Source organism: Camelus dromedarius, chromosome 3, assembly GCF_036321535.1.
Source record: "Camelus dromedarius isolate mCamDro1 chromosome 3, mCamDro1.pat, whole genome shotgun sequence".
NCBI lineage: Eukaryota > Metazoa > Chordata > Mammalia > Artiodactyla > Camelidae > Camelus > Camelus dromedarius.
Genome location: NC_087438.1, coordinates 50,034,772 through 50,053,475, shown reverse-complemented (window position 1 = coordinate 50,053,475; position 18,704 = coordinate 50,034,772). Strand labels below are relative to the sequence as shown.

Genomic DNA, 18,704 nt, shown 5'->3' with positions numbered 1-18,704 from the left:
GTATATTCATTGTCCCATACTTTTTCACCGTGAGCTACCTTTTTAATAGCGCATCTCATCTTCAGTTAAACTGATATGAAGCATAAAAAAGAATTGATGAGAAATTTTTGCTTCAGTGGTGAATCACCAACTAAATCTATCACTTCTTCAAACTTTTTATCATTAATGCAAAAATCACACAAGCAGCACTCAGAAGACTCACACTTAGAGTTAAGTGCTAATGATAAGCGTGTGACGTGGTCGGAAGTCATTTGCTACCGCACAGCTCATCACTCTCATGTTGTAAGGAGGGACTGATCCCGTCAGATGTGCTTGAGTTTGGTTGGTAATTGACGTGGCCCACATGGGTCATAGTTGTATGCTCACTTACACAGTTTACTTGAGGAGGTGTGGACAAGTGTGAATTTAAAACAAAAAATAAACTTGGGCAGAGCTGCCACCTTTCTAACTTGTGACACATTTATAGGAATTTGACCTCAAAGGCAGAAGCAGCTTTATTCCAACCAACAAATGTAAGAATTTATAGTTTCTGGCCTGTTAAAATTTAGTATATAGGGGACCTTTGAGCGTGAATGCTCCTTTTATGGTTTTTTTTTTAAGAGAGAAAGAGCCTAAAAATGAAATTTGACTAAAATATTATGGATTCCCAGAAATACCTTCTTAGAAACTAGTTTGAAATACATTGATATTGACTACTTACACAGTGTGCAAGGTAGTTCTGACTTCAGAACTTGGGCTGCAGTTACATCTATCCTTTTGGGAAGCACCAAGACACTTATTTCAGCTAACTATGGCATATTCATGGCCAGAAGCTTGGGTGTGTTTAGATGGTTAAATATTCTTACTCATAGACAACCATAGGGAAAAAATAAGGGTTGCTAAAAACACCTATACCATGTCATAATGGTCTTATTAAAGATAAGTTTCTTTCTTTGATTTAGACAGAATCTCTGTTAATTCAGTTCAGCAGATATTTACTGTGACACTCAGGGAAGTAATTTTGAGCATCAGTTATCTTCATCCTGAAGAGAATCAAATAAGACAGTGATAACTAATGAAATGATGATAGAGGGATTTTCTGTATCTGAACTAAACTTTTTATAGAGAAAAATTAATATTAAAAGTCCTTTAGAGTAATGGCATTTCATATTCTTAACAGCCTTCTCCCAATTTTTTATGCAAAGACATTTTCTGGGTCCATGCCATAAGACTTAGAAATTACTCCTTTTTAATAGGAATGTTTGTTGCATCAGTGACCGACACTTTTTGAACAGAGACTAGGCTCTAGTATACTTTTACTTCACTGATAGTATTTTTTTTTTAATTTGGCTAAACAAATATCTAAGCATCTATATTAGGAAATTCAGTTTTTTAAATTTTATTCCTGTAAGATCTACACTTTGTGACTTGCCTTTTTAAAATCCTCCTTTCTCACGTGTATGATGTTGTCAGCAGATAGAACTGAAGAGGTTGGCATTCGTGTTCTCTGTTTACCTTCAGTATTGTTCCTCTCCTGATATTTCTTTTACATTCTTTCCACGCTTATGTAGTAAAGAGACTCAGGGTCGCTGTAGAACTGGGCAAGGGCAGGGTAGGTCGGAGCCAAAACTACTTTTCATCCCTGGACCTTCCTGTTGTGGCGACTTCAGCAGCAGCATCTCCGAACTAAATTTCAAAAGAGCAGAGAAACGGCTGTGTCTTTTTCCACCTGCAAGCAGCTGCCAGTTGAAAGAGGGCTCTTCTGTGTTGTAGTTGATGACTGGCTTCAGGGGAACTGCCCTGAGTAATCTTCGTGCCACCATTCTAATGCTGAGGGAATCTGGGTACTAAGGCACTGTAACTCGAAGCAATTTGGGTGGGTATATTTGTTGGATTTTTTGGTTTGCTTTTAAGAAATTTTACTATGATAGAGTAGATAAATGATGATGGATGAATGGAAAACATAAATCAAAAGTACACATCCCTGACTACTGTTTGGGAGTACCATTTTGGGAACTGAAGCAGAGAACATCTTGGTGTCTTTACCACTCTTTTGCCTGAGTTTCCACTGTGACAGGGCTATAATGTGTCATTTACTGTTGTCTTCTCATAGGAAGAGTATGAAGAACTGCTTCGTTATGCTGTAGTGACTCCAAATATTGACTCAGGTGCTTCACAGCCGCCTCATTCCAAGGGAGAAGTGGTGCCAGAGACTAGAATTCCTCCTATAATGGATGATATTCTTCAGAATCAAGGTTGTGTATATTTTTCAAGGTATCTCTGAAGGTCTTACTGAGCTTATTGATGCGATTGACTTATGACTGTGAAAATGCTTCTCCAGTGATTCTTCTCAGTCATTGGTGTGTATTATTATCATCTGGGGGAGATTTGACATTTTAATGTTTTTCTTGGCTCTTATATGACAGCTGGATTTTTATTTGAAATTCGTTTGACTATTTTATGAAAAGTAACAAACTAGCACTGTAGCAATTACGTGTCTGTCAGTGGAGTACGTGGCATGTCTGTACTTGCTGCAATGGTTGTATGCCAGGATTATCTTGGAAACTAGTGCCCAAGCCTGCAGATTAAAGATGGTCCACAGACAGCCCTCAGAATCCCTTAAGTTCATGAACCGTGTGCCAGGAGTCTTTATATGGGCATGGAGGACTGTTTGGATTGTCACCACAAAGGTGAACATGCCTTTGGACTGTGTCACCGACAGAGTTGAGAACTAATAACAAACCAGGATGTGGGCTGATGGATAAGTGAGTGAAAGGCGGAGAAGGGAGGGTAAAGCTTCTTTCATTTATCTGTTCTCTATTCTATAAAGTACAAGATCCCAAACAGCTCACTCAAAATAAGTGTTCTTTCAAGGGGATGGACAGCCCACCTAAAACAGCCCTGCTAATGGGCAGTTGTCAACAATAGGCGTCACTCCAAGGATCTCCCCCAAAGCACATGACACAGCCCACTCAGAGTCAGCAGGCCCTTGGGTGTCTGTAAGTCACAGCCCTAGTGTCTGTTGTTCCTCTCCGTCTGTAGACGTGAAGTTTTTGTTGCTCCACAGGCTACTGCACCAGATCAACAGACAGGACCAAAACCTTAAAACACGTGTATTTATTCTAACACTGAAACATACTAACTGCACATTTTCCACCTAAGTTTTATTGATCTTCAAGAGATAGGACCCTTGGATTTATTCATTCTGCGTTAGTGATCTTGACCGTGTTTTGATTACAACGTGCAATTTCTACTGAGTAAACCCAAAGTGTTGAATAGTCTCTTACCAATGTGAATAGGCAATCAGTGTGTCAGCCCTCCACACCACCACCCTTAGGCTTGTTTCCTTTTCCATTGCCTGTAGTTGTGTTGTTCCTGGGACACACACAGAAGTCTTATCCTTGCCCCCACTCTCCAGCCTTTCAAGGCTGTTGTTTGGTATCTAAGACCCCCTGCTTTTTGCTAGCATGGAAGATAGTATTTATTTGTTTATGTTCTGCCTTTTCCAAAAAGGATTTGAGATCTAAGCATGGAACTTGCAGTGAATTTAGATATCTTAATTCACACATGGACTTAGTTAGAATGGACTGTGTAAATTTATCATCCCATCCCCTTTACTCTTGGCATTGCTGGTGCTTAGTGTAAATCGGCTGCGTTGAAGTTGGCAAAGTAGGTATAAGCCTCTGACACACCCATTCTTGTGAGGTTTGCCCCAGTTTCCTTTTCACATTGTATTGACTAAAGGTTCCTGAGATGGAAGGAAGGAAGTCCCCATTTGAGGGGAACCAGTGTCACTTCAGTTTGGCAAGCCCTAGAAGTATCCAGTGTTGTAGAGAAGGCCATCTTTTCTAAGTCCTAATCTCATTCATCCACGTATTCTCGTAGTGCGAATTGAATGCCATTAGTGGACTGCATTCTCTTTCATCCATATTTGTTGGGTGAAATTGATCTTATTAATGTACAGTAAGAATTTTTCTGGTCTCAGATTTTTTTTTCTGATTTTTCTTTGCCTTAGTGTTTCTATATCCCAGCATATTGTATTTTCCCTGTTAAAATCTTACTTGTGTACTGCCACCTTCTTAAATTAGGTATGTGTGATTAGGCATTTTATGTAAGACTAGTTAGATTTAACTAAAAGAAAAACTTCTTTCTTCTCAGCAGAAAATAGCTCTGCAGTAAGAGAAACAAGGATGGAAGTTGGAAAAGGATGTGATTTAAATATTTCAAGTCATTCAAAGACAGATGGTATGACTTTTCCTTAGCTTGTTTTTATTAATATATATCATTTTGTGCTTTGGTGAATATTATCCATATAGTAAAGGAATAGTTTCAGCATATTACTTATTGACAGGATTTTTAAATGCTATTATTGCTAATTTATTAAGTAACACTATTTAAAATAATTTTGTGAGATGCTAACATTGTACAATTAAGATGGGTTAATGCATTATAATGTGTGGTATTTTTTCTCAAAACTAGGTTAGAGGGCAGGTATTTTAAAAGATTTAATAGGATTTCAGATAGCTTCTCCAATTTAAATTTTTTTGTAAACCAATGCATTATTTCCTAATTCTCAGGCGTTCTTATACCAACTTCATGATTTTCTTCCTATCTTTATACCACCTGTTCTATCATTTATGTATTTTTCTTTAGTTATATTCACTTTTAGCCTAAGTTCATTTTTAAAGGGATATATACATCTTTCATTATTGTTTATAGCATGAAACTAATAAACACTTGTTATAAATAGAAAGCAGTAAAAATAAGTCCAGCTAAAACAAAATTGTTGAATTTTGGTTGAATACTGTTAGTGGTGGTGTGTTCAGCCTGATGTTTGCTTTTTCTTTGTTGAAGGGAGAGATTAGCAAATGTTAGAGGTTTTAAAAGCATACAAACACCAGACTGAAACTTTTTCTTTGCCATAAAATAATTAAAATAATAAAAATAGACTTTTCTTACTATGTGATTCAGTGTTATTTAATTTAACGTAGGGACCACTTAAGCCACCATGTAAGAAATGCCTCTACCCTTTAGTTTTCTCACTTATAAATAAAAGACTTAGGACCTCCAAAGTTCTTAGGTTAATTCTAGTTTTTAAAAGGTGAGTATATATTTTAAAAAAAAGCCATGCTTTTCCCATGAGGACAGATCTAATCTAGTTGGAGTAAAAGAGAATATTCAGGTACTTTGTCATTCTGCCTTTTTCTCTGGGCTCCGTAACCATCTTCAGAACATGTAGGTAGTGTTTCATCATATGACTAGCCTGAACCATTTGTTTGATATACTTTAAAATGTATGATTCTTTTTTTATTGAAGTATAGTTGATTTACAATGTTGTGTTAGTTTGTGGTGTACAACATAGTGGTTCAGTTATTCATATACATATTATTTTTTTAATAAGTCTTCAATTTGCTTTCTTTCTGAATGTATTTTAGAATTTAAAAACTAAAAAAAAGTAACAAGTTAAATCTTTTTTAAGTAATACCAAAAAAAGATAAATAATTGATTGACTACTTCATGAGTAAACACGAAGTGAGAGATTCTTAGCTGTCTACTTTTTTTTTAAATTGAAGTCTAGTTGATTTACCATGTTAGTTTCTGGTGGACAGCATAGTGATTCACTTATATGTTTACATATTCTTTTTCATTATAGGTTATTACAAGCTATTGCATACACTCCCCTCTGTGTTATATAGACCTTGTTGTTTATCTATTTTATATACAGTAGTTTGTATCTGCTAATCCTACACCCCGAATTTATCTCTCCCCCACCCCCTCTCCCCATTGGTAACTATAAGTTTGTTTTCTATGTCTGTGAGTCTGTTTATGTTTTGTAAATAGGTTTGTTTGTACATTTACTGATATATTTTTATGCAAAATATATGTATTAGGGAATGATTTTTCCTTTTGCAAATGATTCTTGAAAGTTTTAGTTTTAAGTATGAAGTTCTATGGTAGATTTATCTTTCATTCATTCAGTAAGGAAAAGAGGAGAGCCCTTTAATCTTGATTATTAGGACTCTTATAAGTGAGATACATGAGAAATTATGATGAATAGTCTGTAATTCCAATATATGTGTGTGATAAAAGCTACTTTTCTATTTTTGTTCTTTTTAAAAATGAATACCAGTTCTCTTTCTGGCTCTGGCTCTCAGCCCCACCCCCATGTACATGGGCAGGGGATGGGAGTTAGGTATATATGTACATACATACATATAGACGCATGTATTTCTCACCTATATATTGAAAGGTAACAGGATGCCTTACAACTATCTGACAAACTAAATTGCTAGTCTCTTATAATGTTGAATTTTAATAGTGTTAAAACCCACCCCACTGTTTTGCATAAAGTAATAATGACTTATATACAACCACTCTGATCTTGGTCAATTACTGAACCCTTTCTAAACCTCGGTTTCCTCATCAGTAAAATGGAGATAATACCTTCTTCTTAGAGTAGTATGTATTATGAGAGCCAAACCTTATAATGTTTTTATTACAGGAACATAGAAAGCGCTTAGTAAATGTTGATATGAAAATATGGATGATAATACTTTCAGCTCAGATTGCACCTGGGTATATATGAAACATCCTCATTTGTGATAGGGGTCATTTTTGGGTGGGGAGGGAGGTGTGGGAAGCATCTCATAACAGTCAGTTTTAAGTCAGTGACAATAGTGACGTTTAAAATAGCCAGATTAAATACACTGAAAGGCCATTTCTCTGTATTTTCCTCGGCCTCCACAGATGACTGACATCTAGCCTTCTAACAGAACTCCTTACCAATTTGGGTTATTTTCAATTTGGCTTGACCACTCCAACTTTTGTTTTATTCTAGGGTCATCACCAGTGTCATCCCCAAGGAAGCCACCTCACCCGGTCATGGATTTTTTTAGTTCGAATCTTTTAGGTGACTCTTCGTCACCAGGGTCTAATTCTAGTCATATAGATGCCCATGAAATAGTTGTGAGTGATTTTCTTATTTCTGATGAAAACCTTCAGAAGATGGAAAATGTACTTGATCTTTGGAGTTCAGGTCTTAAGGTATTCGTTGTTCAGTTACAGTTGTTTAATATGTATTGTCACAGCTTTGCTCTTGATTCCACTGTTTATTCTTCTGTTCTTTGAATTAAGGAGTTTTGTGTTTTGTTTTGTTTTGTTTAAATTTTATAGTTGCCTGAGATCAGTCCAGTGTCTTAATCTGTGCTTCTATGATCTGGGCTGCTCAGTCTTTAATGTCCATATGAATCACCTGGGGATTCTGTGAAGCTGCACTTCTTATTCAGTAGGTCTTGGCCACAGCCCAAGATGATGCGTTTCTAACAAGCTCCCAAGTGATGGTTCAGAAACCGGACTTTTAAAGAGCAAGGTTTTAAGTAGTTGCTAGGACAGCTCTGCATGTTCCACTGAACTGTCAGATGTTTTGAAAGGCTTAGCCTATGTGTGACTGGGAGAGATGCCTACTGAACCTTTCCCACTTCACAGCTATAACTAATAGAGATGCTCCTTTTACATGAATCACGAGATGCAATTTTAGCAATGTATATTCATTTTATAGCCATCCTTATAGTAACCACAGTTATATAACTGATAAATCGATAAAAATTGATTTTTATTTTGTTGATGTTAGTAGACTCTAAGTAAAACAAAGTATTATAGACATGGAAGTTTTTTTGCTATTTAAAAGAAAATGTGGGGAGGGTAAGTCCAGTGGTAGAGTACATGCTTAGCCTGCACAAGGTCCTTGGTTCAATCCCGAGTACCTCCATTAAAAAATAATAATAAATAAATAAATAAGCAAGCAAGCAAGCTTAATTACTCCTCCTCAAATAAGTAAATAAAAAGAAATTGCCACTTAAAAAAATAAAATATAATATAATGGAGAAAATGATAATTTCTTTGAAACAAGTTAGAGAAAACTGAGTATTCACATGAATGGAGAAATTATGGTCATTAGAGTTTTGTGGCATTTATATTTCTCTGTTATTTGGAAGCTTAAATTCTAAAAGTAATCATTTAGTATAATTTCTACCATCTTTCCCCATGGAACAAGTTTCAGATTTCTAATCGTGATGTAAGTCCATCGGAGTAGCGTACCACCAATCATTTAAAAAATTGTTCTGTGTTCAGTTAACCATACTGCTGTCCAGTTTTTTGATAACATGATTGTTCTTTTTACTTGGATCGGTCAGTGGGATGAAAAGGGAGCAGACTTAGCATTTGGTTGTAAGGAGGCTCTTGTGATAAAGGATTTGGAGGAAGGAAGCCTCAACTCCGACAGTTTTCATTATTCATGCCTATCTCAGTAACGTCCCAGTCCTGTGGCTCAGCCTAGGCCATGGTCCTGCATTTCACTTTCCCTCTGGTCCACCTTCGTATGGACATTTCAGTCCTTGACTGAACAAAGTACCTGCTTATTAATGAATGAGACCTAAAAAAATTTTAAATGACACTAAGATTTCATGCAAAGTAACTTAAAATAGGAAAAAAACCGTTTGCTTAGTCTGGTGAACATGAGTCAAGAAGAGCCATGACTGTCAGACTCGCAAAAGTTTTCATTAGTGGATTTTTAAAAATAGCTCTTATGTTGATGGCTTGTTCTGATTTTCAAAAAATATTTCTTGATTTCAGTGTCATTTTAAGAAGCAGTGTAAGGATCAAACTACTTAATTGTCAATATATTTATTTTTCAGACAAACATCATATCTGAACTAAGTAAATGGAGGCTTAATTTTGTTGACTGGCACCGAATGGAAATGAAAAAAGAGAAAGAAAAACATGCAGCAGATTTAAAACAACTGTGCAACCAGATCAACAGCTTGAAGGAGCTACAGAAAACCTATGAGGTCTCCATTGGGAGAAAAGATGAGGTCTTTTTTTTTTTATATTACTTTTTAACTGAGATTCAGTAAATGTCTTGCTAAATAATAAATGCCGGGAACTGATTATTGAGATCATATGAGATACAAAGTGAAGATCACTTCAGAAACTGGTGGAAAAACAGGTGCATAGAAAGATTTATTCTTCATATTATGCCAGCATCATGTCATTTTACCTTTGCCATCAACTTCAGTGTGTTTGAAATGTTAAGAGTTCATACTAAATGTGAGAACACTAGTTTTTTCCCCCAATCTTTTCTTCCTAACTGTCCTTAAGAGAATGTCAGGGAACCAGCATTACCCACATTTTAAACCATCATTTTAGGGGGACATAAGTATCTGGCATTCTGTCTATAATGATGTCTTTATTCATTGATGAAGTCCTTTCTTCATTGTGTTGATAAGCATGAGAGCACCGTTGATCTCTGCAGCCTCTTAAGAACCTGAGAGTAACATTCGGTCTGTGCTAATCTGATGCCTCCCAACAGCACCTTGAACAAAGCAGATGGGCACCAAGTCTGTAGCTCCCCCAGGGTTGTGGTGGCTCCCCCAGGGGGTGGTGGCTTTCAGAGGAGAGGGACTCACAGCAGATACCTCAGCGACTTGTCTGCAGATGCAGCCCTCATGTTTCAGTGAACTAGATAAGATTATGAGCTTTTTTTTTAACATACTTTTTTTGGGTGTTGTGGGGTGCAATATAAAATTGAACATTTTACACAGTTTGATTTTTGAAACAATAGATACTAATGTGTCATTTTCTCTATAACCCTCAAAACTCTGTCCTAAGGTTAAATATTTTTTGAGTAATTTTTTTATTTCAAAGTATCACAAAAAGAGTGTACATGCATGTCCAGTTTTTGAAAACAAATAAAGTGAACAGCCATGTGCCACCAAACAGCTTAAGAAATAGAATATTACCGATATCTTAGAATTCATGCCCTTTTACACTTTTGAAATTAAAGAACCAGAATAAATGTCTCTCAGTAAATATACCTAATTTACTAAATCTCTTTTTAATATGACCATTTTTAGATATGTATTTCAGTTATCCAGTTCTTTATAAGAGAGAATATTACCTTAGGATTTAAAAGCCTTGATAGTTTTTTTTTTAAAAGAACAAGAATGATATTGCTGAAAAGTTACATCAAAGTGTAGCTGTTAATTATTTGCTTTTTTGAGTTTTCTGAATCTCAAAAATCATTAAACAGTTATTGAGGAACTGCTAATCCAGGGTACCAAAGGTATTTAGGGACTAGAAAGATATTTTACAACTGGTCTCTGTCCTCAAGTCTAGTGAATAAAAACGTTTTGTTTATGTAGCAACACTCTCAAATGTGTGGTTGTTTTTTCCTGAATTAAATGCCAGTGATCATATTAATTTTCATACACATAAACTCTTTATTGAGGATTACCAGGATACACATAATGAAGATTCTTTGCTCTTTTGTTCTCCTTCATTCATTGATATGTAGTGTATTCATGTGGGGAAGATTTTTGGTCTTTTTAAAGATGATAATGAGATTATCTGGATGAATATAGTGATAATCCATGGGTATTCTCTCTAGCAGTTTTTGATAAGTGAAAAAATCACTTTACCAGTTGCTGTTATTGTAACATAACAATGATTGGGTTAATTGCTGTTTACAGGTGATTTCTAGCTTGTCTCAAGCCTTAGGCAAGCAAAAGGAAAGGACAGAGTTGATGAGAACGTTCTGCCACTGGCGAATCGGCCTTGTCAAATCCAGACAAGACGTAAGTGCACAAAAGGAAGGATCACTGACCCTTACTAGACTTCTGAACTCAGAAGCACTTGAAGTCACATATGAGAACTCTTGTTCAAGTCAAAGGAAGATTTGTTTTCTAATAAATAAGAATTAATTTAATGTTACTCTTATTTCAGAGGAACTTGATTTCAGTAAAGTTTGGGTAAAAATACTTCTTGTATTTTGTAGACTTACTGATACATCATTTACTACTTCATATTAGGTTAATAAGGACTGTACCTGAATTACAGATGTCCTGGTGATGGAACCCCTTTAACAAATTTGACCTCAGGTGTGATTACATTAATTTAGCATCTTTAGCATATCATATGCTTCTTGTATTGTTTCTGTTTCTAAAATGCCTGACTACATCATCTTCATAAAGAGGCAGTACTATATTTATACATCATAAAATTATGTAAATGTTTGTTTTGAAAACTTACCTTAGTAAGAGTCAAAGAAATCCGTCTGTAAAGCTTTTTAAAAATTATCCTTAGTTTATATATAATTTAAACTTGAATTCTTTTATTTTAATTAGATAAGAGCTGAATCAGTATATTAGAGTAAATATAAGCTGAGAATAGTAAATTATCATATCAGAAGTAGAAAACTATGAAAGCATGTATGTATCCCACAAGAAGACAGAGTACAGAGACTTACAAGTGTAGGGGATGGAGATACATTTTTTTTTTTTCATATGATGCTCATGTGAGCCGTGGAGTAACCTCTGTGCATTTAGTTCCAAGAAATTGCAGTTTAACAAAAAGGCTGTTACTATCATGGAATAGGACTTCTCCTTTAAGAATATTTCTTAGTACTTTTTCAAAAACTTAATCCCAATAGATTAAATCTACATTAATCATATTGAAAAGAGCTATTTTAAATTGAGCCATATTTTGAAAGTTATTTATCAAGTGACATAATGGGAAAATATTCTGTTCAAATGTTAGTTGAAATAGTTGAAGTTGCCATTACTTTTTGAATTAAAAAAATTTTTAAGAAAATTAAAAATTGAAACTGCTTCTTCAAAAGAATTTAAGTTTATTGATAAAAGAAGAATAGCTTATGTTCCTATTGGGATCAGTCTGGTACTACATATGACAGTGTATATTAAATTAATCTGCTTATGGTGGTGGCCACGGCCACCACTCTTGCTGCCATCCAGGCCCTGGTCCTGTTAATCAGCTAAAAGGTCAGGCACATTCATACCCAAGATGGCAAGTCGCAAGTTACTTACTGTCTTTCATTTGGTTTTTTGTTTTTCCCCTAATTTGATTAGTTGCATGAAGCAATGATGGGCAAGAGCTTTGGCTCTGGAATGAGGCAAGGCCGGCTTTTCCCTTTCTGCCTCTGTGACCTGGGCCCCTAACCTCTGTAAGCCTGTTCTCCCATCTGCAGATGAGAATAACTTGATTACACCAGATTTAATGATGTGTTTGTACCCTGCTTATCACAGGTTTATGTTTTTATTATTATTGCCAGTCCACTGTGCTTATGAGGTTGTAAATTTCTTTCCCTTAGGTCTATGAAAGTAAACTAGCTGACCAGTACTTCCAGAGAACTTTACTGAAGAAAGTCTGGAGGGGCTGGCGCTCCATAGTACAAAAACAGTGGAAAGAAGTGGTGGAACGAGCTTGCCAAGCAAGAGCCGAGGAAATTTGTGTCCAGATTTCCAATGACTATGAAGCCAAACTTGCTGTGGTAAACTTATTTTGTTTCAGTTTTCACTTTAATAAATATAAAAAAGGTGAGTAGCACCACTCACTGTTAGTTTGTAGTTAGGCAAGTGACCCACATCTCCAGTTCCAGTGAACGCAGTGTGGGTTCAGATGAGACTGTAGGGAAAGAACAGCCCTAATAAGTCACGCTTACAGACTTATTTATCCTTTTAATATTTTTTTTTTCATTTTATGAAGTCACTTTTAAAAAAATTATTTTCAATAGTTACAACTTTGCCCTCCAACCTTGTGTTGAATCTTTTGTGTGTACATTTCTCTTAGAAATGCACATCACCCACAGGCCCTTCCCCCTCTGAGGAAGCGTACTTCTTGGGCTTCGTCTGGCCTTTATTTAGCCAAAAAAATAAAGAAGAACAATGTTTATCCTCATGTTCATTTAAATAAACTATGAATTTAATATGATTGACGTAAAGCAGTTGTATATAAATTGAGGTTATCTTCCTATTGACTTGTAGTAATAAAATTAACATTGTTTCCATGGGAAAACATTTGAGACCCAAATGAAAATAAAAGCCGTACCGAAGAATGCAGTAGGCATTCTGAAAGCAAATAGTAAAAGGAAAATTTTTTTTTCATCATTTTAACACTAAATTCTTAATGTTAAAAATAAGTTTACCATGCAAATGATTTTCTGCAATTGAAAATAACATGCAAAAAATGCAGTCCCGTTAGATTTGGTCTGTGGGAAAGTGTTGTACCTAATGTCACTTTGCACTTTAAATTCTATAGCTAACATTTAGTGAAAAAAAATTCTGTCATTGTTCCAGGCATTTAGTTATTTTCTTTCTAAAGGAGTGAGAGCTGTTTAGGGGTCTTAATGTATTTTGTTTTATATCCTGATACATAAAATTTTTATGGTAAGAAATAGTATCTTTTTTGTGTAATTTAAATATATCAGTCTTCAGTGGGACTGGTACAAAATTCCCCTTGTTTAAACCTTGACTTTATGGTTAGGAATGAAAATGGTTTGTTGATGGAGGCAGTACTGCTAAGATGCACCTTTTAAAATAAATTGAGACACAGCAGAAGAGGTATGTGGTAAAGTGATTTTAGTATTCCACATAAAAATAACTTCAGAGTGTAAGTCTATTTTTTATAAACAATAAATGATACTCTTCCTTGTGTCTCATTTTTTTTTTTCTGCTTTTTAAAAATTCTTCTGATTTTAGTTATCTGGAGCTTTGGAAAATGCAAAAGCTGAGATCCAAAGGATGCAGCATGAAAAAGAGCACTTTGAAGATTCCATGAAGAAAGCTTTCATGAGGGGTGTATGTGCGTTAAATCTTGAAGCCATGACTATATTTCAAAACAGAGGTGATTCAGGTTAGTATTTTAAGATTCTCTGCCTACTTTCAGAAAAAATTAGAGGAGATTTCAGTAATTCGTATGGTCTACAGTACTAATTTTCTGCAAAACCTATGTCTTAATCCAGACACTGGTATTTTTAATATCATGGTGTCATGTCCAATTTTGAATCTGCCATGAAAATTCTCTCAGTTGTGGTTATTTACAGTATCTTAGATCTGATGGAGTAAACTGTTAACTCTTAAGTATTTAGGCTCAATGTTAAAATAATGCTATGAATGTGTCACATTATTTTAAGGCTCTATTAACTGTATTGGTAACGCCTTTAAGGGTAAGATCTCATTTCTGTTCTTTTCTGATAGCCAAATTCCTTGGACTGTTTTGTTGATCGAATATTTCTTGTTTAGTCATGGTTTCCCATTTTTTAAAATTCTTGTCTTCCAGTGTAAGGGGCCTCAACTAAAACTCATTTCAACAGATATAAATATAGGCCTATCTATAGAAGTCGACTAAAATAATTTTATTTTAAGAAAAGTCGATACATTGCTGGGATCTGAGTGGTTTTTGTCATCAGCCTGGCTTAGAACAGCAATTTACAGTGAGGCCTGTTTTTCTCACTGGGTTTTTAGTTTTCTTCTCTGAACAAAGAAGATAATATAAATCTTCCTTACCTGCGTCATAGAGGGTTCTTGTGGGAATGCAGTGATATGTAATCAAAAGCACTTTAAAAGGCAAAAAATACTTTAACTTGTAAGATGACAGTCATGATACAATTGTTGCAGTCTTACTTCAGCCTCTTAAGTTACATGTATATACATGAACATGTTTGCAGTATTTCTTCATATTAAATCCTGTTTGAGACTCACAGTTTATCAAGGAAACAATTTCATTTTGTAACATCATTAACATGATTTCAGTTCCATGAATAACCTCTTTGTGCTTGTTATGTCCTCATTTTAAAGCATTAATTATTTAAATTGTGTGCATGGTGGATGGTAGTGAGTTAAGGCAAATCGTTTTCTCCCTGAAGCAGTCGTGGCGTGTGTCCCATAGTCAAGTTAGAAACTTAGAATCATGGGATCTCCAGGAGGAATGGTTTATCTTGCTAATACCCAAATGAGTACTTACTTTCTGCAATAAATGGCCTTTTAATTGAGTATTAATGCTGAAAACAAACTCACCATCTTCAGTGATTGAATCGTCTGCTTTTGGTTGTAATTATTAGCAAGTTGTATAGATTAAATTGAAGAATTTAATTATCTGCTTGTAGCAGATACTGGGTCTCACAAGTAAAGTGAGAAAATATAATCATTAGAACTTGCTACATTCAATTGCAAGAAATCTATTTCTCATAACCTTCTTAAGAAGATATTGAGGAGGAGGGTATAGCTCAAGTGATAGAGCACATGCTTAGCATGCACGAGGTCCTGAGTTCAATCCCCAGTACCTCCTCTAAAAATAAATAAATAAACCTAATTACCTCCTCCCCCAAATTTTTTTAAAATTAAAAAAAAAGATTATGAATTGACTTAGGTCAGTGTTTTCATAAATTTACCATCTTAATAAATTTACCATCTTAAATTTTAAATTCAAATACAGGTGTGTCACCTACAGGCAAATATCCATAACAGGATTTGGCGAAAATGTATCTGATGGTCACACAACATGACTTCTTTTGCTCCTCTTGCTTTTAAGTCTACTGTCATCTGCAGCTAATGCCAGGTTCTGGGATCCCAACTGTTTTGAGTGGTCTTGTGCGTCCTTTATCATAGCTGTGGGGGATAAAGATGACAAAAATAGTAAGACACACATTAGCAAGACACGCGAGTGTCGGTGGAGCTACTGAAGGTAAAAGGTCAATGTAATCTAATCCTGGATTTGCTCTGTGATATTTAGGTTTTGTGCCATTTTTAATAACAGCTATTAAACAATTTTTTTTAATTCTCGTAAGAAAAAAGTTACTTCTGGTCCCCTTAAAACAATTGTTTTTATAATGCAGTTTTTAATAGTGCAATGTTTCTAATGTACTTTCTTGTTAGAGCAAAATAAATATTTGATTTTTTTATCTCTCATGATTCTCTGCTAGCCATAATCTGCTGTACATCTCATGTTGTACAATATCCTAATAAATCTTATAGTTTGCCTTTGAAGAAGACAAAATGTGACAATACAAATGGCCTTTTTTAAAATAAACTCTAAAATTTATTTAGACTTGTTTTGTGATTCAGAATATAAGCAGTCTTGATAAATGTTCTGTGTGAACATGATAGGTGTGTATATACTGTTGTTACAGGGTAGCATATGCTGTAACTGTCAGGTCACATCGTTCCAGTCTTCTGTATCCTTGATTTTCTTTCTACTTGTTCCATCAGTTGTAGGGAGAGGGGTTTTGAAGTCTCTGGCAATAATTATGGATTTGTCTATTTCTCCTTAAAATTTTGCTACTTTTTGCTTCATGTTTTTTTAACACCTTTATTGTGGTATGATTCCTGTACAGAAAACTACATGTATTTCAGATGTACAATGTGATGAATTTTGACAGATGTATACACCCATGAAACCACCACCACAATCAAGATGGCTAACATTTCCATCACTCCCAAGGGTGCAGTTTTCAGATTTCCAATTTATCCCTTCCACCCCACTTTAACCTCTGGTTGTTCTCTGTGTCTGTGAGTTTGTTTCTGTTTTGTAGATAAGTTCATTTGTGTCCCTTTTTTTAGATTCCACATGTAAGTGATATCATATGGCATTTTTCTTTCTCTTTGTGGCTTACTTAGAATGACAATCTCCAGGTCCATCCATGTTGCTACAAATGGTATTATTTTATTCCTTTTTGTGGCTGAGTAGTATTCTGTTGTGTATATGTGAGTGTGTGTGTGTGTGTGTGTGTATACTCTGGAACATCTCAGTGACTGAATTTTGAAACTGTCACCCTGGTGTTTGGTACCATGTAGGTACTGTCTTTAGTTGAAATTTAAACCAAATTCTAATACTGGGAAGGAAAAATCTAGACTAGAACCCTTCCTCCTAACTTCTGGAAGCTGACATTATCCTTTGATCTAAGGCTAAAGTTCAGTTTTGAGAGAAGGTTAATGTATGTGTGTCACTAGAATCAGTTAAATGTGCAAATATGCTCTTGATTCATGACATATTATCTACCAGCAAGAATTTATTTCTTTTACAGTGTCAAAAGTAAAGATTTTAGTGTTACTTACTGATTTATTATTGTTTGCTGAAAAAAATCAAGAATTAAAAATACATGGGTGTTGTTAGCATAGGAACAGTAGATGGTAAATGATGGTTCAGTGATACCAGAAAATTATTCTAAAGATCTAAATACCAGGCTAGTTATCAGACTAGTTGAATGAAATAATGCAAAAGAACATTAATCCTTAGGCTTACTGTGACCAGCTGAGTACGTAATTTATGTTTTTATCTTTTATATAAAAGCGAATCATTCATTAACTTTCACACGTTGAAGGAAGTGGTCTGAAGTCTTTAGTGGTTAATACTGACAAAGTGTATTAACCTTGTGTCCATTATGTGACACATTTCTACATTCTTGTTAGGATCAAATTTTAGCTGTTAACATATTTTCATTGTTGGGGAGTTAAAAGAATCTTAACTTGGAAGAATCTTAATGGAATTAATTTGTGATTTATAGGGATAGACTTCACAAAAAGGGAAGAGCATGGTCCTGGTGTTCAAGGAAAAGAACCTCCTGCTCATTTGGATCCTTCCGCTCCTCCGATGGCCTCAGCGGCTGCCCTGCCTCCGTCCCCACCGGCAGCAGCTCCGGGAGCCACCGGCGCCGCTGCCTTTCCTTCCGCTGCTTTGGTCACTTCTGCAGCGGCCGCCTCCACTTCCTCTGTTCACCTTCCCGTTTCTGCTGCTCACGGTGCTGGAGCCACAGCCACAGCAGCCGCCCCAGAAGACGTGGTTAGTACAGTGAATGCAGGGGCCCGTGCTGGGAAGAGGGCTCCGAACTTGTTTGCATGTTGGATATTTTGAACTCAGAACATACTTTCCTGTGGAGAAAAAAGCCCATAGGGTATTTAGGCCAAGCCACAGAAAACATTAGTTTGTAATGTAAATAATACCTGAAAGTTCTATTACAGTAGTGATAATTCAACAAAAATAACTTTTCATTTTATGTTTTTCAAAAACTTGTCAGGAAAAATAGATTTAATTTGAGAAAGTTTGTTTTTAAATTTTGAGTATTCAAGGGCTCAGAAGGTTAATGGCTCTTTTTTATATTTTCTATTCAACTACAGCGTCCCTTTTCCTGGATGCAGACATACCATTAACACTTGTCTGTAGTGACTCCATTTTGATTTGATTAGGTTTCAAGTTTTCATTTATCACTGGAATGAAGATAGGAATTGTCTTTCCTACAGTCACTAGCTGCTGTTAGAAGAGTGCATAGAGTGGAGACGAGTACTGGATGGCGATGGAGTATCTATGGGAGGATTTACCTGAAATGGGATTAACCAAGCTGTTAATATGCATAAAGTTACAGACGAAGCCTGTGGTGATTCTGAGTTGTCCTGCGGTTAAGCCTGTGTTCCTCAGACAGTGTCTGGCAGAGGGCTACAAGCCAAACTTCCCAGACTTACCTCTGCAGGGCATTTTTTTTTTAAAAACCCTGTACCCTTCCCGACTCTGGCTTGGATCTGGCACAGAGGCACGTACAGTTAGCTCTAAAAAGGTCCTGGTATGACTCTGATTTGCTTGTCTCCCTCTCCTCCCCCACCCTCACCACTTACATGAGAGGAAGGAAGCTGGCAGAGTAGGCGTTAGGTCTTAGGTTACCTGGCAGGCCGTTAGTACCATAGCACCAGGCAGCTCTCTAGCTAAGGGAGGTGTTGAGTCAGCCAGACAGTTGGTCGTCTGTAGGATTCAGGCTGACCTGAACTTCTGCCTTTTGGAAGCTAGTCATTTTGGGGAAAAATATATTGAGATCTGCTGTTTTTGCTGATCTCAACATATTTTTGCTCTTGATTCAAAAAGGTTAAAAACAACTGCTAAGAGCAATT

The 18,704-nt window shown here is 35.8% G+C and overlaps 1 protein-coding gene across 4 annotated transcripts in view; it reads left to right on the top strand.

Annotated features, from left to right (window-relative positions):
* POC5 (POC5 centriolar protein) overlaps positions 1-18,704 on the top strand; it is a 34,047-nt gene that overhangs the window by 8,070 nt on the left and 7,273 nt on the right. For 2 of the 4 annotated variants that reach the window (XM_031446836.2, XM_064481627.1), the window contains exons 3-10: positions 2,093-2,234; positions 4,138-4,224; positions 6,818-7,023; positions 8,673-8,849; positions 10,506-10,610; positions 12,143-12,322; positions 13,530-13,683; positions 17,333-17,607. In XM_031446836.2, the coding sequence (XP_031302696.1) occupies positions 2,093-2,234; positions 4,138-4,224; positions 6,818-7,023; positions 8,673-8,849; positions 10,506-10,610; positions 12,143-12,322; positions 13,530-13,683; positions 17,333-17,607 (1,326 nt within the window). The remainder of the gene's footprint in view (positions 1-2,092; positions 2,235-4,137; positions 4,225-6,817; positions 7,024-8,672; positions 8,850-10,505; positions 10,611-12,142; positions 12,323-13,529; positions 13,684-17,332; positions 17,608-18,704) is intronic. The other 2 variants (XM_010975010.3, XM_031446845.2) reach the window with 2 other exon arrangements.